Below are 22,588 nucleotides of genomic sequence, written 5' to 3'. Positions count from 1 at the left end.
ATGCACAGGACAGAAACTAAGTCAACAATTTTTAAAAAAGAAAAATAAATTATTTCCCTTCTAAAAAGAAACAGACAAATAAAGGCAGTTGAATATTGACACTGAAAAACACACACACACACACTCTCCGGCCGGCAACTTTGTCTTCACCCCGTTCCATCTCTACTCATACACACATTACACACACTAAAAGATGCCTAATCTCACCCTTTTTCTATATATACGCAAACCCCTTGCAGCTCAAATAGTCAATGACTACCTTTTCATATTTGAACGCGATGATGATGATAAGTCTCTTGATTTTTCTGTTTGTTTCTATCAACGGCGTGCCATTGGCCGAGTCCTCCACTCTCGGGGTGGGGTATATTTCACGGTTGCTGGAGATTCAAGACCGCGAGAGAGCGCCGCCGTCTGTCCAAGTCGCCGCCGCTCACACTGCCCTCAACCGTCTCATTCCCTCCCATTCTTCCAGTTTTCAGTTCCGCGTCATCTCCAAGGCACCCTTCTACTCTCCTCCCTCTCTTTTTCTTGCTTTATAGCTAAATCACTTCACTCACTATCTTTCTTTATGTTATGTGTTTTTGCTGATTTTGAGTTAATTCTGGTATTGACTGGTGATTTCCCTTTTTGTCCCCTTACTGCAATTAATGCAAAATTAGCAAGTCTTGCCAAAAAATTGCATTTTTTTTATCCCTTTCTGTTAAATAGATTAATTTGGATTGGCTATTTGGCTGACTATATTTTGGGTTAAAGCCTTCTAAAAGTTCTTTGTGCATGTGAAACTGAAATGACTAGACCATTTTGGTAAGTTCCTTGTTTACTTATCAGTTATCTTCCTGGTTTAGGCAAGTGTAAATGATGACTTAGAAAGGCTTATTTAGTCAAGGGATGTTTCTGTGTGTCCATTTCTCACTATGGAACTTCTCTTCCCTTCTGGCATATGGCTATGTTTTTTGAGTCCTCCCTTTTGTTATTTTGCAGGATATCTGTGGTGGAGAATATTGCTTTAAGTTGAGCAATTATGCTGCTATCAGTTATGGTGGTTCTCCTGAAATTTTGTATGTAGAATTCCTCTTTTCATTATATAAATGTCTGTCTTCACATGCCAGTAAACACATAGTCAATTGATCATATTGAAATTGATTACCTTTTTTCTGCCTTGTGACCCTTGTTGCAGTATATACGCACATACATGAGTTTGTGTTTAAATCAAGTAGCGAAACGATCTTTTTAATTTTCTGTTGCACGCTTTGTTTCCCGCAGAATAAGTGGAACTACTGGAGTGGAGATATTGTCTGGTCTACATTGGTACCTGAAGTATTACTGTGGTGCACATATATCGTGGAGCAAAACTGGCGGATCACAGCTTTCTTCAGTACCAGAACCCGGATCTTTGCCCCGTATTCAAGATTCTGAGATAACTATAACGAGACCTACTCCGTGGAGTTATTATCAGAATGCTGTTTCATCTAGCTGTAAGTGATAGTTTCATCTTCGTGTTCTTGCATATGCTCTTAGACGAGTCAATGCTCATATTCAGTTATTCGCTGCTACAGATTCGTTTGCATGGTGGGACTGGGAAAGATGGGAGAAGGAAATTGATTGGATGGCACTCCAAGGTATCAATTTGCCTTTGGCGTTTACTGGTCAAGAAGCCATCTGGCAGAAAGTCTTCCAGGTTATAATGACTTTTTCTTTAAAATGATGTTATTTAATTCAATGTTTTTTTTTGTTTTGGAATTCACTCTTGTAGAGTGGCAAAGGTAAAAGACAAAGAACTAAACAAACTAAATTACAACTTACGTAGAGAAACGAGAGATATGAACTTGTAAGTTCACTGTAGTAAGGAATAGAATGAATCCAACAAGATGAAGCATCCTGTTACATTGCAAATAAAAACATATAGGGGAAAGTAAAAACTGGTAAAAAAGAATATAATGAATCCACACTTAAAAAATTGAATTACAAGTCATGTCTTCTGTTTTAAAACATTTCTGCCAAGTCAAAATATGACTTCTGTTAGTATTACTACTAACTCTTTGATCCTTCAGCAGAAATTTAATATAAGTGCTCAAGATTTGGATGATTTCTTCGGAGGTCCAGCTTTTCTAGCGTGGTCACGTATGGGAAATCTCCACGGGTAAGCTTACAGCCCTAAACTAACTTGTAAATCTACATGGGTAGTCTGACTAAAAGAAGAGCTTATGTTCTGGACATTTTTGCCAACTTATCTTACTTTAGTCTCACTGGCCTTTAATTGCAGGTGGGGTGGTCCATTGCCTCAAACTTGGTTGGATCAGCAACTGGAGATGCAGAAGAGAATTCTTGACAGAATGTACGAGTTCGGAATGAATCCAGGTGCTTCAGTGATTGAGTGAGCCATGCTTACTGTTGACATTCAATGTTGAATGCAAAATGCAATTTCATACTCTCTCCATCCCCAAATAATATGTTAATACGGTAGACAAGCAAACTACATATGTCACCTATGGTAGAGTACTTGTGAAATTACGCAATAAGGATCTGAACCACAACCCCCTTTTATGCTTGCAAAAAATTTGGAATTTTAATATTCATGTTATAACTTTTCATACGATTTTTCTTTTTTGAACTGAAAATATGAGTTGCATTGCAGTTCTCCCAGCCTTCTCCGGTAATGTTCCAGCAGCTCTTACAAGAGTATATCCATCTGCAGAAATAACTCGTCTAGGGAACTGGTGTGTACATTGTTAGGATGTTTTATTTATACGGAGCATTTTTTTTTTATCTCAATGCACGCTGCTGTAATATATTTGAACAAAAGCATATTATATTGAGCAAAACCACCACTATTAGTTTCGAAATAGATAGACTAGAGTCATTCATGTTTATTTCTCCTGGAAGTGAAAAGATCAGAAAATTTTCATGCAATGCATTTTCCTGCAACATGACTCTTGAAACCTGACACTGAACAAAAATAATGAACTATATGTAACTCAGTTGTTCCTTTTCTTGACCTTCTTCAGGTTTACTGTTAGGAGTGACCCCAGATGGTGCTGCACCTATCTCCTGGATGCAACAGATCCTTTGTTTGTCGAAATAGGGAGGGCTTTTATCACACAACAGTTGGCAGGTATTCAAGCTAGTTACTTACATATCTGAGCTTGTGTTGGGCATTTATGTCTGAAATGAACTAAAGGTAACATCAACTGGCTTACTGATTATTCGGATATTTATCTGTTTCAGAATATGGAAGGACCAGTCACATATATAACTGGTAAACTCCAAATTAGGCTTAAGTTTGCATGCACTTGCCAAGGCTATTTTTTCCGCTCTCACTTTTTATTTCCCTTAATCTTTTGTGTCTCATTGTTATAAAATTAGCAGAAGTCTGCATTCTCTCCACATAAGTTCCATTAGATTCTATATTGTTGTTTGTTGTTTGTTGTGTTTTCCTATAAGCCTGTCTATTCTAGTTTTATGGTTACTTGAATTTCAATAATATCTATTGCAGCGACACCTTTGATGAGAATACGCCTCCGGTAGATGACCCGGAATACATCTCTTCATTAGCTGCTGCCATTTATAAGGGAATGGAAAGTGGCGATGATGATGCTGTTTGGCTGATGCAGGTATGATACAAAAGCCTCATTATCACTTTTTTATAATGCAGCAAAAATGATGGAAGTAACTCCGATGCCTTGAGCCCACAGTGAATACATCGTGACTAGAAGTTTTACTTGTGTTATGTAGGGTTGGCTTTTTACTGACGATCCATTTTGGAAGCCTCCACAGATGAAGGTAGAATCTAATTATTCACTAATTAGATTTTTTCTTTTGATTTAACTTCCCAGAAAAACATGCACATACACTATTGCGTAATATGGACAAACGTGGGAATCCTTAACATGTACTGTGAGGACTTAAATAAAAAATATAGAATGCAGCAGCTTTGGCTTCGCGGTTTCGCCATAATATGTTCTTTTTTTCCCCTTCAATTAACATTATCATTTACAGGCACTCTTGCATTCTGTTCCTCTTGGAAAGTTGGTTGTTCTTGATCTATTCGCGGAAGTTAAACCAGTCTGGGCTACTTCAGAACAGTTCTATGGCGTACCTTACATCTGGTACGTTCTTTCCTCATGATTTTGTGTATGTTCCGTTTGTTATGTGAGGCTATATCTTTGAAAGTTGATGTGTTCAGGTGTATGCTGCACAACTTTGCTGGGAACATTGAAATGTATGGTTTTGTCGACTCAGTAGGATCCGGACCTATAGATGCTCGTCTTAGTGAAAATTCAACCATGGCAAGTCCATCGAATCAAACTAGTGTTTTCTTTTGTTCTGGGGCTTCCTCTCTTTCTTCTTACCTATTTCCAATCTCACTTTCATAGCATGATTCTTCCTTGTTCATACCTTTTAGGTTGGTGTTGGGATGTCAATGGAAGGCATAGAGCAGAATCCCGTTGTTTATGATCTCATGTCTGAAATGGCGTTTCGATGGGACAGAGTTGACGTGAAGGTACTTTAATCTGTATGCTGCAGATCATTAGCTCTTTGCATTGAAATGTAACTGCAGCTTCTTTTTCTTGCCTCCAGACATGGATTGCCACGTATGTCCAACGACGGTATGGGAAGCTGGTTCCATCGATTCAAGATGCCTGGAAAATCTTACATCAAACATTATATAACTGCACAGATGGCTTAATGGTAAGTATAAACAATTCATAATCACAAATATAGAGTTTGTTAGAGTGATGATTCTGAAACAACTGTTTGTGTTTTTTCATTTATGTAACAGGACAAGAACAGAGATGTAATTGTGTCATTTCCAGACGTTGATCCTAATTCAATCTTTACTTCATCCCTACTGTCATTACACGTAGCGCGTCGCCTAAGTCTCAGCCGAGCTGTCAATGAACAAAATAGCTACGACTATACTCACCCTCATCTATGGTATCCAACTTCAGAAGTAATCCGTGCGCTGCAAATGTTCATCGTGGGTGGGGACCAGCTCTCGGAAAGCAGCACTTACAGGTAGCTCCACTTTCCTAACCCTCCTAATGTTTTCAGGCCGTGAGCTCGTTTATCCGGTTACTTCAGATACGACGTTGTGGACCTAACGAGACAAGCTTTGGCCAAATACGCAAACCACCTCTTCGTAGAGGTCGTGGGAGCCTATCAGGTAGGTGATCTTCGCAGCGTGAGGCGTCTCAGCCGGAAGTTCCTCGGACTCGTGGATGACATGGACACTCTCTTGGCCTCCCACGACGGATTCCTCCTTGGGCCGTGGCTGGAGAGCGCGAAGAATCTCGCACAAGACGACCAACAGAGGAGACAGGTAAGAATCCTCCCCCCTACATCCTGAACTAGTCAGTCCGTTTAACTTGCGAAAACGTGCAGTTTGAGTGGAACGCAAGGACTCAGATCACAATGTGGTTCGACAACACAGACGACGAAGCTAGCCTGCTCCGCGACTACGGGAACAAGTACTGGAGCGGGATGTTGCACGGCTACTACGGCCCACGAGCAGCTATCTACTTCAAGTTCATGATACAGAGCCTGGAGAGAGGGGAGGGTTTCGAGATGAGAGAGTGGAGGAAGGAGTGGATCAAGCTAACAAACGAGTGGCAGAGTGGCGGCGGCGTGTTCTCCACCAGTAGCAGCGGCGACGCCCTCAACATATCGAGGTGGCTATATGAAAAGTATTTGAAGGAACAATATTAGTAGAAGTTGTTTAAGTCCCACATCGAAAGTGGAGAGGAGTGTTGTAAGAGTGAGTGAGGTATAAATAAAGAGGGAAGGAGAAGGAAGAAAATTGCCTTAAACTAATGAGTAAGGAAAACAAAGCGGAAGGTGAGAACCGGCCGCCGCATCTCCAATAATGGTGCATGAATTTATGGAGGGGTTATAGGCTGGCCGAGGCGTAGACGCTGCCTCTTTTGCAGAACTCGCTCAGGCGGGCCTCCCAACACCCGCCCCATTTTCAGTTTAACTTTTATTTAACACTTACTAAAATAAATATTAAAAGGTTTTAATTTAAATTTGTTTATCAATAATTGGATTTGCTATTATAAAAGCTTATCAATTTAATTCGAAAGCTATCAAAATTCCCTTCAACATGTACCCATTAAAACAATTTTGAATTTTCCAAGCCCGGTAGTGTCTGCCCCTTTGAACAATAGGATGCCCTTGATACTTCCTTAAAAATGAATGGCACGTGCCTTTTGTTAATCCATAGATGATAATCATGCGTTAGCGGTTGATAATAAAACATTTTTTTCAACAATAATTTCAACCTATGTTGATAATAAATCGGTGCGATTTGATTTAAAACTGAAGGATAGTTTTATGCAGTGCGTTTATTTTATTCTTATAAATTCCATATATACTAGTAGTATTAAATATTTACAGCCAGCTCAAAGTGATCTTGTGTAATCTTGATGACATACGGCCACCTCACTCTGAATCTTGGTGGAAAATCGAAATCGATACGATTTGATCTTGTTGGGCAATCCTTTACTATGCATCATCATTTTTTTTATACAAATAATACTCCCTTTATCCGATACAAATAAGAATTTTGGGAATGACATAAATTTTAATATGGTAAAATAGAAAATATATAGAAAGAAGAAATGGTTGAAAAATTATTAGTGAAAAATAAATGTCATTTTATAAGAAAAAAAGAAGACTTAATAGATGAGATTATTTTATGGGATAGAACAAAATAAAAAAAGAAAACTACTACTAGTATTAAAAAGTTGAAAGAATAGATGTGATTATTTTGAGGGAGAACAAAATAAAAAAAAGAAAACAACTCCTAATATTTTGATGGGAAGGAAAGAGAACGGTTTGTAGTATTCCCTCCATCCCATCAAAGATGATCTATTATTAAAAATGGAAACACTTTTATTTTCTTTATTTTACTTTATTCTCTCTTATTTACATATAAAATAAAGTTGCATGAATTCCTATATCACCCAATAAATGGGTCTATCTTCCCTGGAACGGAGTACTAGTATTATACTAGTAAGTACGTAAAAAAGCAAGGCCATTTTTCTAAAACAAAGTTGGCGTGCCGTGTGGGTGTGGGTGTGGGTGTGGGTGTGTTTATTGGGGGAGATTGTGCCGCGTATATATGTCGATGTTGCTTTCATGCAGAACTCAATTTGTATTTGTTTGAAAATAAATTAATTAGTTCAAAGTTTGAATACAGAATGAAATTTTTATTACTAGTATTTTTTATTACATGGGAAATGGAAGCAAAGAGAATTGGATATTAGCATAATTGAGTAACAACCTTCCAATTTTTAATGTTTGATTCTGGATTTCGTTTTTTATTTTATCACGTGGTACTTACTAATAAATTCTCCATTAACAAGTTCATTTATTTCCATTTTCTGCAAATTGACGATGACACTAGTGCCGAAAATCCTAAAGTTAAGTTTGAAAAAATTGAATAATTGATGTTTTAGACATAACTGATGTAGCATCAATTACACGTTTCTATAAGTCGGCTTGTGTTGTCAAAATCTATTAACTCACAACGGCCCGCTACCCGCCTACACAGCTACACATTACACGTTTCTATAATTCTAAACAATTCCTTTTCCATTAATAAATGTTTCATTTTATTATTTTCATCCATCCATAACAAAGTATTTCATTTATTTTTTTACTAATTTTAGTAATAGATTCCATATTCTACTAATTTTATTCTAATTACATTTCACTACAACTAATACTCTCTCCGTCCCACAATAAGACTCACACTTTACCATTTTGGTCATTCCACAATAAGAGTCATACTTCATTTTTACTATAAATAGTAAATATGTCTCACATTTCACTAACTCACTTCACTCACATTTATTATAAAACTAGTATAATAAAAAATGAGTCTCATATTCCACTATTATTTACATTTCTTAAAATCCGTTCCCACAATAAAAGTGACTCCTATTGTGCGACTGAGGGAAGTATATAAAAGTAGGGTCCACTTTCCACTAATCTTTTCCATTTATTTTTTACTATATTTCTTAAAATTCATACCCGGTCAAATTAACGTAATATTGGACAATTGGACTATTGGTAGACTGATAGAGTAGCTATTTAAAAATTTGTCGGTCCTTATCTAAATAGACAATAGTATTCGCAATGTGGATGCCATGTCAGATGACACTAGCGAGATGTGTTGGCTGGGGTACAAGGTCGTGGGCCAGGTCAGACTCGGCTACAACAATGACAAAAAAGATTCAGACTCACCACCGAAGTCAGGGCCAAACCGCACAACTGGGGCTCTAATTATAGCAATAATTTATGTTAATGAATATCATAATTTCATTAAAAGGAAATTAGTTCAGTTAGAATATTCTCTCTCCATTCCACACAAACATATACTCCTATCTTTTTTTTTTCCACAAAAATATACACTATCTAATTTCATAAACTTTTTTCTCTCTAATGAAGGGGGACTCATTCTTCACTAACAATACTTTAATTACTTTTTCTCTCCATACTTCTCTTAATTTACTAATTTTACGTTAAACTCGTGTCGAATCCAAATTACGTATTCTTTAAATACGGAGGGAGTAGCATAAGTACTTCGTCGGTCTCCTAACATGTTCTTTTTAGTTTAGGTCATATTTTATTTTTAGAAGAAATTTATTCTCAAATCAATATATAAAATATACTATTTTTTTTTTTATCATTTAACATAAATTAACATCTTCTTAAAATTTTGTATCATCACCCAAATTTAACATTTATTATGAGACGAAAAGAGTAAATAATAATGAGATTTATAAATACTTAAAAAGGAAGGGTAATGGAGTAGATTGAACCGTACTATCCGTTATTTTTTAAGTAAGAAATGAATTAAAAACTTATACTGCTTCAATATTACTTCCTCTGTCCTATTAGAAATGAAACGATTTCCTTTTTAGTTTATTCCATTGAAAATAAAATATTTTTTCAAATGGAAACATCTCTATCCCTACTTTTTTATTTCTCTTATTTTCCTCTTTTTTCATTAACTCATGAAATAACTCTATATAAAAATTCGTGCTGTGCGTGCTGATTTCTAAATATTGCATATTTAATGGGACAGAGTTAGTATTTTTTAAGTAAGAAATGAATTAAAAAATTATACTGCTTCAATATGATTAAAAAAATTAAGGGAGTGATTGAGATTTGAGAATACGAGATACGTGTCGAATTGCCCAATTTCCCATGTTTTGTTTGTCGCTATCTTTAGAAATTAAATTATAAAAGTATATACACCAATGTTAAAAAAATCAGCTACAGTGATCATCCAACAGCTCTGCTCAACTATGTCAATCCCAATTCCTCGCCGCCAGCTCTTCATCGACGGTGAATGGAGAGAGCCCGTCAACAGAAAACGCCTCTCCGTCACCAATCCCGCCACCGAAGAAATTATCGGTATGTTTCCCTAACTATTTTTGGCTCTGATATTCCTAGTTCTACTTCTACTTCCTTTTCTTTCTTTGTTTTAAACTCAATTTGTGTTCAAGATTGCATATTTTTTTTGGGTTTTTTCGCATTGCGCTAAGCAGAAAACTAAAACCCCCGATCGGTTTTAATGAAATAGCGATATGCTTGTTAGTCGGAAGCAGTAGAAGTCGGCCAAATGGTTATTTACTGCGCGGTTAACTTTAAATCTCGTGAATTACTGCTTCATTAGATGGACAATTTCTGCGTGAATTAAGTTTAAATCTTGTAATTCACTGTAGATCCAATAAGAATACAAACAGTATATCGATGTCTAGTAGTGCTGCTGAAGTCTGATTCTTTAGATGTTTTCTGCTCTGGTGTTTGTGTGTTTCAGGGGATATTCCGGCAGCTACATCGGAGGATGTAAATATTGCTGTGGAAGCAGCCCGCAGAGCACTTAGTCGAAATGGGGGGAAGGATTGGGCTTCTGCAACTGGTGCTCATCGTGCCAAGTATTTACGAGCAATTGCTGCGAAGGTCCTTGAGTTTTTATCTGATTGCTGATTTGTATTAGATGTTTATAATTCAAAATTAACATATTTACCAATATTCTGGGTAGTTGTGGAAGTTCCCTAGGCGTTTGGATGCTTACCTTTATCTTGTCACATGTAGGTTACGGAGAGGAAATCAGAGCTTGCAAAACTTGAATCACTCGACTCTGGGAAGCCGCTTGACGAAGCAGCTTGGGATATCGTATACTTCTAATGCCTTTGTTTTTTCTGTATCACTGCATATGCTGATATAAAGTCATACTCAGGATGATGTTGCTGGATGTTTCGAATACTATGCTGCCATCGCTGAGGCCTTGGACAAAAAGCAGAAGAGTCCTGTTGCCTTGCCCATGGATACATTTAAATGTCACGTTATAAGAGAACCTATTGGGGTGGTTGGTTTGATCACGCCATGGTATGTTGAATTTTGCTATATTTCTCCAAAATTACAAAGAGAAGGAATACTGGTTTCATGTTATATTATTTTCCCTTTGAGAGAGACCTATGAATGATTTTCAAGCATTTAGTATCTTTTGGCTTCTCCTGGTCACACTTGAATGATTAAGATATACTAGTTGTTTAGCTTAGTTTTGAGTTGGCTGAGGGGATAGTTTATACATGCAAGTTCCCCTTTTATGTTTCTGGATGAGTATATAAATTATCATTGCTGTCTGGTTAGACAGGTAAAGAGCTGGAAAAATCATTTTTTGATGATAAGTAAAGATCTCGGTGAATTATGTGAGCATGAATTTTGATCAATAGTTTTCAGAATGGAATTTTATTCAAGCTATTTGAGTAATTTAGAAACTCATCTCTAAAGTAGTACAAATCCTTGTCTTAGACTTTGACATTTATACTTATGTTATTTACTGTATAAATGATATAAACTTTGTGTTGATGATTTTTTAATGTGAATTTTATGTTTCTTACTGCTACAGATGCATTTAGGTCACTTTCTGAATTTTTTAAATACTCTTCAGTTGTGTTGATTGTTTAAATTTGACCAATTATATTGGCTATTTCATACTACATGGAGGAGCAATAGTACTCATTGTTCTGGAACCACTGCTTTGTCATTTAGGAACTACCCTATGCTGATGGCAACATGGAAAGTGGCCCCTGCCCTGGCAGCTGGATGTGCTGCAATACTCAAACCGTCCGAATTAGCATCCATGTACGCCTTCTTCGTTGATATATAGCATACCTGTTCACTTTAGGTATTGAAAATGAATCTATTGTATTTTAATAACCAAATCTAGATATGATAAGTTCCAGTAATCCTGGTGAATGTACTTAAAATATTTACAATGCTTTATTTATTAAACTATATACATATATACCTTCACTATATGTAATACAGTAGTATTTACATATTTAAAGTCTTATTTGGAAATGACTTTATATATACTTTGCCATAACCATAAGTTTTTTACATTTAAACGAGGTAGCTGTATTTCTTGATCCACATTTGAGGCAGAGTGTTAGACTCTTCTAGTAGCAACTAGTTGCTGGACGTCTCTAAATTAATCTCTACTATTTCAACTGCAGCACGTGTTTGGAGTTGGCCGACGTGTGCAGGGAGGTTGGTCTTCCACCTGGTGTTCTCAACGTCTTGACTGGTTTGGGGCCAGAAGCCGGTGCTCCTTTGGCTTCTCATCCTCATGTTGACAAGGTTAATATAATGGAATTTAAGTACTTGTTTGCATGGGTTTCAATACCAATGATGTGGTGATCATGCTTTCATATTTGATATAACAGATAGCATTCACGGGGAGCACTGCCACAGGAAGCAAAATTATGACAGCTGCAGCACAGCTTGTGAAAGTATGTTCATTGCAGTATTTTATCTTTGATTGTGTGATTTTCTTCTCAGAATTCTAAGAAAATGGAAACCATTCCTGATTTCAGCCAGTAACACTTGAGCTTGGCGGAAAAAGTCCAATTGTGGTCTTTGAGGATGTTGATCTTGATAAAGGTTTGAGCCTTTTAATTATATGAAAAATATTATTTGAAGTAGAACTGGCCTAATACACTGATTTTTCAAGAAAGGATGCTCACTTTCTTTCTTCCATGTTTGCTATTCAATCAGCTGCCGAGTGGACTGCCTTTGGTTGCTTTTGGACAAATGGTCAGATATGCAGCGCTACTTCTCGACTCATAGTGCATGTAAGCTTGGAGATGATATTGATTAACCCAAACTCCACCCCACCCACTCAACAAAAAGACCCCCCCCCCCCCCCCCCGAAATATCGAATTAGCTCTTGTTATAAACTTTTTGTCCGACTTTGTGGAAATATTTCAGGAAAGCATTGCTGCAGCATTCCTGGAAAAGCTTGTGAAATGGTGTGAGAACATTAAAGTATCTAACCCCTTAGAGGAAGGCTGCAGGCTTGGTCCTGTTGTTAGTGCTGGACAGGTGAGTAACCATCCATATTTCTTGTGTATTGGGTAATGTCATGAGACCAATTATTTCAGTCACCGATAGCGGACCTCTCTTGTGTAATTGTGTGAATCATGAGGTCTAGGATTAAAACTCCGTCTGTCCCTCTTGCCTCTGGTATTCAAGTGCTCATGAGAAAAAAGAGTACATAACTCTGGTATTCAAATCTTGTAATTTTACAGTATGAGAAAGTGCTCAAGTGCATCTCGATAGCTAAGGAGGAAGGTGCCACAATATTGTATGGAGGTTCACGACCTCAGGTACAAGACTCCCTTAACATTTGGGTGCCTGTGGAACATCATGCAATGGAATTAACTAAGCCTTATTGTTAACTTGCAGCATCTAAAGAAAGGCTATTTCGTCCTTCCAACTATAATAACAGATGTAAAGACATCGATGCATATCTGGAGAGAGGAAGTATTCGGACCTGTTCTTTGCGTTAAAACATTTGCAACCGAAGAGGAAGCCATTGAACTTGCAAATGACACCCAGTGAGCCATCTCTCACACTCTGCAACTAATACCCACTAACTTTTCCTCTTTCGGTTGTTGTATCTGAAATTTGTCATGTGTGAATTTATCTTTTCAGATATGGCTTAGGTTCTGCTGTATTATCCAAAGATCTGGAAAGATGTGAGCGTCTGACTAAGGTGAGTATCTTCACACGGACCTCTAGAAACAACGACGATCGCCACGCATTATATTGAATGTCATTATTTTTTTTACAGGCAATTCAATCTGGCATTGTCTGGGTGAACTGCTCACAGCCATGCTTCTCCCAAGCACCTTGGGGAGGCAGGAAACGCAGCGGTTTTGGCCGGGAACTTGGGGAATGGTATTCATAATATCCTTATCGTCTCACGTCTCGTTTCGTTTCGTTCATTCTCCCATTGATTTAGCATGACTGAATATCTGTTTCTGTAATAGGGGACTGGACAACTACTTGAATGTGAAGCAGGTGACGCAGTACATCTCGGACGAGCCATGGGGTTGGTACAAGTCTCCTTCCAAGCTATGAAGAAGCTTCTGCATTTTCCCCCAGATTGAAGAGTGATTGCTTCTTTAAAGTGGAGAATGAAGCTTCCAAAATGGCAAGATTCCTATACGGCTATAGCCTTATTGCTCTATAGAGGTTCCACTACCTTAATTCGTCTATAGAACTAATGTTTGAAGTCGAATCTCTCATCATTTTAAAAAAAATAAAAAACTTCTCTATTTTGTCTTTTATTTGTCTGTTGCAACCATCATTTGAATTTGTATGTTTGAGTTTAGATCTAATGTCGCGTTACAGTGCCCGTGCTAGGGATTTGGGGCCTCTTTCGATGATTAATAAGTTGATAAAGGACTATTTAGGTATCGTTCGGTTGTTATGATTCAATTGTTATTATTCATCATTATAGGATAATATAATTATCTATTTAGGATTAAGTTGTGAGATTATTTTAGTCGGAGATGGTGACTATGACTCGTTATTATATAATTATTCATTTAAAATTAAGTTTGAAATTAATTTAATCAATCAAATATAATACATGTTCAATCAATTATAATGAGATTAATTAAATATGATTATACATTTAGTTAGACATGAGTTTTTCTTTTTCTTTTTCTTTTCTAAATGATGTGTGTGTTTCCATCAACACCATTTCAGCCAAGCACATTTTAATTCGGTTCACACCTCAAATTTGGGTGGACCAAAATTTTTTTAGGACATTTTTATACGAAAATTAAAATGCTAGGTAGGTGTTGCAACTAGCCGTTAAGATATTTTCGTGAAATACTAAAATGATAGGATAAAATCAAATATTTATCTAAATATAAATTGGACCAGCCTTAATTTCATTTTTTAATTTAACAAATTGATCAAAATTATCGGTTTCAAAGCTATTTTTTTTGGTTTAAAATACAAACACACGCATATTATAGACTATAGTCGTAATTAGGGGTGGGTAGGTACGGTATACCTTACTGAAACCACCATACCGTATACCTTACCGTAAATACGGTATGCGAAAAAGTTATACCTTTACCTTACCAAAGTTTTCGGTATACCGAACTTCGATATACCTTATTTTCGGTATGACGAATTTCCATACCAATACCGTATCTCATTTTCGGTATACCGTACCGAAGTTCGGTATACCTTACTTTTACAGTATACCTGACTTTCAACATCAATTAAAATAAAAAATTAAAGTTTCTAGAATATTATTTATATTTTATAATTTTAAAAATAAATTAAATATAATGTATTCATAATTATATTTATATTTTATGATAGATTTTATAATTTAAAAATATATAAAATATATTTTATATATAATTGTGTTTATATTTTTGTGGTATATACCTTAGTTTACGGTATATACCTTAATTTACGGTATATACTGAATTTCGGTATGCAGCGGTATACCGCGGTATTTGAAAATTCATACCGTTACCTTACCGGAATCTTTCGGTAAGGTATCATACCGTACCGAAAGTCACGGTATACTGAAAATTCGGTATTTTCTGTAATTTTTCGGTACGATAAGGCCGGTATTTCGGTATTTTTCCCCAGCCCTAGTCGTAATAATTGTAACGGAATCATTATATTTTCTCTAATACTAGTCAAATTAAAATAAATTAGTAGAAACCAATAAAACGTTGCTGTAAATAATGTGTAACGGAATGTACAATGTATCCGTTCTAAATTTCTTATTTAATTTTATGAACTTATAAATTCAAAACAAATTTCTAAATTATGTAACACTTGATTAACTATACACAAGATTTTTGTTCAATTATGAAATGTGGCCACTTTTTCAGAATTAAATGATTTCATTAAGCTCGTCACTGTAGCAGGACATTATAGGTAGACCAACAAAGAGTTGAAAATTGAAATGCAAAACAAAACGTCAAAATCTTTACTACTCCATGATTCATTCCTGATATTAACTACTCTCAATTAAGACAATTGATTAGTGAATTCGTAATGTCAAAAAGTGGATATATGAGTTGCTTTCAAAAAAAGTAGAAATGATTTACAAAGCAAGAGCAACTTATAACTATTGATTTACAAAGCAAGAGCAACTTATAACTATTGTTATTTAAAAATCATGATTGTAAATTTGTAATCACGTCAACAACTATTGAAAATTAGTCCGAATGAATCCTTAAACGGTGTTACAGCTAATTAACCAAAAAAAAAAATCCAATTGAACATTTTAGAGTAATTAAGCATTAAGTAGGGCTGTTTCTTGACATAACGAAATTAAGTTTGTTTAGAAGAAAAACAAAAAAAAGACAAAAAGTCTATTTCATAACAGATTAAAATTAAATACATACACACATCAAATCAAATCAAATTCCAATTTTTTTAATCCATCACTTTTTAATTCTAAATCCAATTCTTAATTTCGTCAAATTTCAATAATTGTTGACGTAGATTTACCTTCAATAATTCAAGATTCAGCAACCCAAAATCCCATCAATTGAATTTGATTTGCCTTTAATCCAACTGAATTATACCCTTGTCTCTGAAGCATTCACTCACTATCAAAAAATGTGTTCTTTGTATTAAGCTGTCATTGGCAATGCATTCTGCCCCACATGCAACCAACGTGCCACCCCATATTTCTCTCTCTTTCTTGAAATTTAAGGTGGAAGCTTGCCAATGCCACCCCACCCCACACCCCAGTTGAAAATTACCTGACTGACAGATTTTATCTTCAATTGTGTTTAGATTTTTATTTGTTCAGTCAATCTCGAAGCATTCTTTCATTGTTCACTTCTTACCCTTTTCAGCTCACAGATTGGTTCAAGGATTTCTTGTCCTGTTGCAGTGTTTTATTGCAAATTGATTATTTCATTTAATAAATACTAAGTTCCGTTGTTGAACTAATCTGGGAGTGAGTTTAGAGATCTGGTTGTTTAGGGCCTTTTTCATTCTTGTCTTCTTTTGCTGGTGTTTGGGAAAATGGGGGGTTCAGAAGAGAGAGTTGTTGCTGTGATCATGGTGGGTGGCCCAACTAAAGGTATCATCTTCAGCTTTTCTTTCTTGCTTAATGCTGGTAGCTTTGGCTAATGATGATTGATCAGCAATGTTTGCGTCTTGTATAATTGTGAATTGCTTATGCTTTTGATGTCCATGTTATAGATTCTGTGAGTTTGTTAGGAGAGAAACTTGGGCAATAATGACAACTTTAGTCCTCTTTCTTGATTGTTTGGTGATGGTTTTGCAAATGCAGGGACCAGATTTAGGCCATTATCACTTAATACTCCAAAGCCCCTATTCCCATTGGCTGGACAGCCAATGGTTAATCATCCTATATCTGCTTGTAAAAGGGTATGCTCAAATGCGCGTTGGCGTATTATTCATTTCATCATTTTATAGTTGCTTTTGATTTGTGGTATTAATGAAGTTGAGAGCATGTAAAAATGAAAGGAAGCACAAGAATTGTGTTGCCTTCTTCATGATTGTGAAGGTAAGAGGTTGACTAATTCCTTTTATTGTATGTTGCTCGCGTTAGATACCGAATTTAGCTCAAATCTACCTCATTGGTTTCTATGAGGAGCGTGAATTTGCATTGTTTGTGTCATCAATATCCAATGAGCTCAGAGTTCCTGTCCGGTACTTCCATTGCTATATGAGATCGCCTCTTTTCTCTTTTGCAAAGGTTAGATTGTGACCTTTCTGTTGTTGTGTTGAATTCATAGATACTTGAAAGAGGACAAGCCACATGGTTCAGCAGGCGGACTTTATAACTTCAGGGATCAAATCATGGAAGAGAGCCCGGTTGCTATTCTAACTCCATTCTCGTGTTGCTTGATTTTTGATATTAAATCTTTCTTGGCAATATTGTTGATATACGTGTATTTAAACCTTGCAGTCTCATATCTTTTTGTTGAATTGTGATGTTTGCTGCAGTTTTCCTCTTGCAGAGATGCTAGGTAATTCTCACTCTTTCGCTTGTTTAAATTAGCTATTTATCCGGTGCATCACAAGGCCTGAATCACTTATGTATTTAGTCTACATTTGATGATGTTTTTTGGTTGTGTATTGAATTTTTGGTTGATTTTACAGAGGCCCATACAAGCTATGGTGGGATGGGGACCATTTTGGTGATCAAGGTCGGTACCTCTAATTTCCGTCCAGCCAATAGTTAACAAATCTTCATCATTCTTGACTACATATTCACTATACAATTGAGGCTGATGCTTTCCATTTTTGTCTTCTGCAGGTTTCTCCAGAGTCTGCAAGCCAGTTTGGGGAGCTTGTAGCTGATCCCGTTACAAATGAATTGTTGCATTACACGGAGAAGCCTGAAACTTTTGTGCGTAAAATTTCTAAGATCGACTTGGTGTCTGCTCACATTTTGCTAATCCCTTTGATGTGTGCTTCGTCACTTCTTAACTTACCCAACTCTCTATTAAACAGGTGAGCGACCGGATCAACTGTGGTGTGTATATATTTACCCCTGATATATTCACGGCCATTCAAGGCGTGTCATCCCAAAGAAAAGACCGAGGTGAGTCATACCCTGCCTTCTTTGTTATAATGGATGGGATTGTACACATTCTACTTTGGTTTCATTAGTTATGCTGTATCACCTTAAAATCAGATGCTATTTACTAGCGACAGTTGTGATTTTGGCTTATTTAATTTCGCTTTTCTCTAAATGTTTTATACTCCATGTAAACATACACGTTAATTATAGAATGAGAAGCTTGAAATATCTGAAATCTGTGTGTTTTTTATCTTCTAGACTTATTTACTACTGATTTACAATGTAGATCACTGCACTCTTGATTCTTGAAATCTTATTTTCATCTTCTTGCATGTAGCATTAAAACTATTGTAACGAGGTGTATGTTCCTCATTTTATTAATTAGGCCGTTCTTCGTATTTATAGCTACCCTTAGGCGCATATCCAGTTTTGAAGCACTTCAACCAGCAAACAGGTAGAATATCTAGTATTGTGAATCTTTTTCATGGAAAAATGCTTGCATTGTTTGGCTAGAAAATCAGTTGATCTTCGTTTCTGATGGCCGATTCATAAACAGGAGTCTCCCATCAGATTTTGTAAGACTAGATCAGGACATTCTATCACCACTTGCTGGAAAAAAGCAGTTTTATGTGTATGAAACGACAGATTACTGGGAACAAATCAAAACTCCAGGGTGAGCTAAAGATAGTACTCCGTATTTATTATTTCTTCTTCTATCATGAGTCTTGTGCCTTTGGATCCTATCTTACGTGGTATGGTGTCGTGCAGAATGTCCCTGAGATGCTCAGGTTTGTACCTCGCCCAGTTCAGGCGCACCTCACCACATCTCATGGCTAGTGGGGACGGCACGAAGAATGCTGCAATTTCTGGCAACGTATACATCCATCCATCAGCAAAAGTCCATCCAACTGCTAAGGTAGGCTGCAATCAATAGTGTTATCTGTGAAACTTACGCATACTCCCTCGTTTCTGATTCAGTGTTATTTGATGTGAAACAGATCGGTCCCAACGCTTCAATCTCAGCTAATGCTAGGATCGGAGCTGGTGTGAGGCTTGTCAACTGCATTATTCTTGATGATGTCGAAATCAAGGTACTACTCATCACTCAAATTTCGTGATGAAATCTGTATCTCTGAGTATTTAAACTCATTTATCCTATTGACTATAAGGAAAATGCGGTGGTGATTCATGCGATTATTGGATGGAAATCGTCCATCGGAAGGTGGTCTAGAGTCCAGGTATGCCTATTTATTCAACATTTTTTCTCAGCAATATGCAGCCTAACTCTGCTGCTACTTCCAAGTTCTACCTTTTTTTTCATTTCATTTGCGCTGGCCACATTGAAAGAGGCCCTTCACATGTCTCTTGCTCCGTGCAGCATGTTTATAACGTTCATCTTATATTTTGCAGGCCTCAGGTGACCATAACGCAAAGCTTGGGGTCACCATTCTAGGTACTTCAACCTTTCATATTTCTTCATTGAACGGGCTTTTGTCCTCTCCTTTTCCATATATAGCTTACGAACAAGTTGTTGAACCAGGTGAATCGGTGACAGTGGAAGATGAAGTTGTGGTGATCAACAGTATTGTTCTTCCAAACAAGACTATGAATGTCAGTGTTCAAGAAGAAATTATACTGTGAGATCTTCAACAAGTTGTGGTGATCTATTGACACATCTTCGACTTTTAGATGCTTGTATCCTCTTCTTATCAATTATTCATCTGATCATTGAGATCTTATTGGAAGGTGCATTTTAAGGTTGGAATAAATGAAATCTTCATCTTTCTTTATATCAAAAGTTATTAAATGCTGGAATTGTTCTTCACCAAAAGATGAAATTTCAATGATAGCATTAAAATCTGAAATATCACAACATGTGTTAAAAGGTAGTAAGATCCATGAGTTTATTAGGGTACACCATTAATCCTCACTCAAAGCCAAGAAAAGACATACAAATCTCTGACAGACGAATGAGCGACCACATCTATGGAACATAGAAACCTTCACGTTCCGATCAGCCAAGCAAGGCATTTAGTTCTTCTGTGGGTCAGAAAAGAAGCTGTTGAGGTCCGGCATGATCTCAGGCTTCTTGTTGCGAACGAATTTTCTGAGAAAATTCTCAGAGTACTTCTGCCCCTCCTCAAAATTCTCCAACACTCCGGCAGCCCTGTTTTGCTTGTTCACCCTATTTACAATCACCAAAGATTTTAGGCAACAAAACTCAACCAGGATAACCCCATTTCTACGATGATTGATCTATTTGAATAAGAAAAAACAATGAACAAGATGTCTCCCTCAACACATTTGTGTTAATTCAGTTACACTACATACACAATTAGAATTCTCAGCTATTGAAGTTGGAGCACCGGAGATATAATCGTATGCCTTTTATTTATCACTACAGTTTATAGATGTAGATGCCAATCAAGAAACTGATACAACCATTCTTGATAAAATCCGAAGAACACCATTCAAATAAACACACCAATGATAACATAACAGAGCAATCAAAAGACAGAAGCAACTCAAGCAAGAATACTAACATCTTGAACAATTAATTTACCCTCAAGGCTGAATCTGTGTTCTTAAGTCGAAACTAAGTGAAGAAAGCAATCCCAATCTTTGAATCACTACCAAGCCCAAGAAGTTTGCAAATACAATCTCAATCATTCAGTATTTTAACAAATTAAACCCTAATTTTGAAACATGGCAATAGCATCCAATCTGAGATTTAAACACATAGAAAACATCGAAAATCAAAATACTAGAATTTGGCACGGATCGAACGGTTTTGACAATTGCAACGCTTTAAAGTTAGGATTCAATTTGAAAAACCGGTGATAAGTTAGATCTAATTTGCGATTAACCTTTTCCTCATCAAACATGTTCATCAGAATACATAATTTGTAGAGAGAGAAAGTACCGGACTTCAGGGTTGATGGTGATGTTGCGGATCAGCTGGAAGCCGCAGATGCCAACAGCAACTCCCATAGCTGCAAACAGTGGGTACACCTACACATGCAAATCCCCCTTAATTTTTACACCTGAATAGAAGTTTACAGTAAATCAACTCAAATCAGCAAAAAAAAGGACGGATCTTGAATACCTCAGGTCTGATCCAGCGGCTGCTAGCCATTTTGAAGTTTTTTTTTCCCTAGAATGACTGGCCAAAGGAAGGAGAAGGACAACCAGATGAGGATATAGGCTTTTGTTGTGCAACTCTGAAGCTTCTAGAATCTAGAATGCAATGCGACCTTTGTAATTTATTTAATTTTTTTTATAAAAATGAGGGAGTATTAATTATTGTAGTATAGTTGCCTTTGTACGCATTATTGTTAAATAGATAAGGTTTCTTGTCAATGGAGAAGACGAAAGCTGATTGGTTGTTCATTGTAGTGGGTGACAGATGGGCCTCCACACTCACGACCAATCAAAATTTGACACCTGTTAGCTTGAGTATAATACGTATACATACTTATTCTTGTCCATTCTCCCACTAATGTAATTTGTCAATACAGAAAAACAAAAGTTAATGCAATTTCTTTAAATTTTATAGTTTGATGTATTCTTTGAACTAAAAAAACCAATGATACCAAAATAATGAATATTAATTTAAATGCGAACACTAAAAATAATTAATTCTCCTACTAACGTGACGTCGCATTTATCTGTATGAATTAAAGAAAATCGACTTGATTAGAGCCCATTAACTGAATCGGGCTTCTCTTGGACTGATTTGTATCCATCTAGCCCAAAAGGCCCAGAAGAGCAATTTTGCTGCAAGAATACTTCCTTTTCTCCTATTCTTCTACTCCCTCCGTCCCCGATTAAGAGTAACACTTTTCCATTTCGGTCCGTCCCCAATTAAGATTCACACTTTATTTTTACCATAAATAGTAGTAGGTCCCACATTCCACTAACTCACTTCACTCACATTTTATTATAAAACCAATATAAAAAAATGGGTCTCACATTACACTAACTTTTTCAACCAACTTTTTTTTACATTTCTTAAAACCCGTGTCCGGTCAAACTGTGACTGCTAATGGGGGACGGAGGGAGTATTTATAGGAGTTAGTGAAATGCATTTATGATTTTAAACAATTTTTAAGAGACTATTTACTTCTATGATTTTAAGAGATATATGACGTAATTTTTTTTTCTATTACTCAAGATTACGACTTTTCCAATCGTAATGTTTCAAAAGATAAGGAGATTATGAATTAAACAAAATTAAGGCTAATAATTGTGATGATCAAAAGCTTGGAATTAGGGTTAGTGATCAAATTCATCCCGGTCGTTTAGTGATTTTATAAATTCATAATTGATCGCAATAATAATAGTCAATAGATGTATCATCTTCATGAATCAAGCCTATCAAAGGACTACATATAATTTATCTGAACAAGGGCTCTCTCTCACATTAAATTTTTTTTTGTCAAAAATTGGAAATTTGGTATATATCAATTGAAACTAACTTGCCATAAATAAAATTAAAATTTACCTTGAAATAAAAGGATTGTAAAATCGATATTGTATTACGTGATTGTGCAAGACCCGTATCATGGATACATAAATTAGAAATGTGATTTTATATGCTAGTATTTATTTCTTACCTAATCCTACGTTACAAATAGATACTAAGTAGTATTAATAAATTATCATCAGATTATA

General features: G+C 36.2%; 4 protein-coding genes and 1 non-coding gene across 8 annotated transcripts; 4 read left to right on the top strand and 1 right to left on the bottom strand.

Moving 5' to 3' along the window:
• The first annotated feature begins 57 nt into the window (after positions 1-57).
• LOC125204611 (alpha-N-acetylglucosaminidase-like) lies at positions 58-6,038 on the top strand. Of its 4 annotated transcripts, none has more exons than XM_048103317.2 (18): positions 69-497; positions 982-1,058; positions 1,264-1,475; positions 1,557-1,678; positions 2,052-2,140; positions 2,264-2,358; positions 2,636-2,717; positions 3,006-3,112; positions 3,226-3,256; positions 3,494-3,611; positions 3,733-3,780; positions 3,997-4,106; positions 4,184-4,286; positions 4,403-4,501; positions 4,579-4,689; positions 4,781-5,016; positions 5,083-5,320; positions 5,383-6,038. In XM_048103317.2, the coding sequence occupies exons 1-18, from the start codon at positions 252-254 to the stop codon at positions 5,704-5,706; spliced, it is 2,448 nt and encodes an 815-aa protein (XP_047959274.2). In that variant the 5' UTR covers positions 69-251; the 3' UTR covers positions 5,707-6,038. The 4 variants fall into 4 exon arrangements, with proteins under 4 accessions (XP_088916235.1, XP_088916236.1, XP_047959274.2 ...); XM_048103319.2 differs by having other exon boundaries at positions 70-497; positions 2,055-2,140; XM_089060109.1 differs by lacking the exons at positions 5,083-5,320; positions 5,383-6,038 and having other exon boundaries at positions 58-497; positions 4,781-5,020.
• LOC125208700 (U12 minor spliceosomal RNA) lies at positions 5,798-5,950 on the top strand. Its single transcript, XR_007174182.1, has one exon. It is a non-coding gene; the product is annotated as a U12 minor spliceosomal RNA (small nuclear RNA).
• Positions 6,039-9,265: 3,227 nt separating the features above from the next.
• LOC125207327 (aminoaldehyde dehydrogenase 2, peroxisomal) lies at positions 9,266-13,652 on the top strand. The gene is made up of 15 exons (XM_048106619.2): positions 9,266-9,423; positions 9,830-9,972; positions 10,108-10,188; positions 10,253-10,401; positions 11,068-11,160; positions 11,535-11,658; positions 11,745-11,810; positions 11,895-11,961; positions 12,076-12,152; positions 12,289-12,402; positions 12,609-12,686; positions 12,766-12,917; positions 13,015-13,075; positions 13,154-13,260; positions 13,353-13,652. The coding sequence occupies exons 1-15, from the start codon at positions 9,267-9,269 to the stop codon at positions 13,441-13,443; spliced, it is 1,560 nt and encodes a 519-aa protein (XP_047962576.2). The 5' UTR covers position 9,266; the 3' UTR covers positions 13,444-13,652.
• A 2,310-nt stretch (positions 13,653-15,962) lies between these two features.
• LOC125205847 (uncharacterized) lies at positions 15,963-21,181 on the top strand. The gene is made up of 15 exons (XM_048105003.2): positions 15,963-16,441; positions 16,655-16,752; positions 16,937-17,037; positions 17,124-17,202; positions 17,297-17,357; positions 17,491-17,537; positions 17,648-17,740; positions 17,845-17,935; positions 18,320-18,368; positions 18,471-18,587; positions 18,683-18,830; positions 18,913-19,005; positions 19,084-19,152; positions 19,325-19,367; positions 19,455-21,181. The coding sequence occupies exons 1-15, from the start codon at positions 16,384-16,386 to the stop codon at positions 19,553-19,555; spliced, it is 1,248 nt and encodes a 415-aa protein (XP_047960960.1). The 5' UTR covers positions 15,963-16,383; the 3' UTR covers positions 19,556-21,181.
• On the bottom strand, positions 19,767-21,160 carry LOC125205848 (uncharacterized). Its single transcript, XM_048105004.2, has 3 exons — positions 21,021-21,160; positions 20,838-20,926; positions 19,767-20,099 (listed from the first exon to the last, which is right to left on the bottom strand). Exons 1-3 carry the CDS (start codon positions 21,048-21,050, stop codon positions 19,946-19,948), a joined length of 273 nt encoding a protein of 90 aa, XP_047960961.1. The 5' UTR covers positions 21,051-21,160; the 3' UTR covers positions 19,767-19,945.
• Positions 21,182-22,588: the final 1,407 nt, after the last annotated feature.

The sequence above is a fragment of the Salvia hispanica genome, chromosome 6 (genome assembly GCF_029641045.1).
Source record: "Salvia hispanica isolate PSC_SH4W2 chromosome 6, Shi_PSC_v1, whole genome shotgun sequence".
Classification (NCBI taxonomy): Eukaryota; Viridiplantae; Streptophyta; class Magnoliopsida; order Lamiales; family Lamiaceae; genus Salvia; species Salvia hispanica.
The sequence above is the reverse complement of the archived record's forward strand: the minus strand, read 5'-3'. Positions and strand labels throughout refer to the sequence as shown.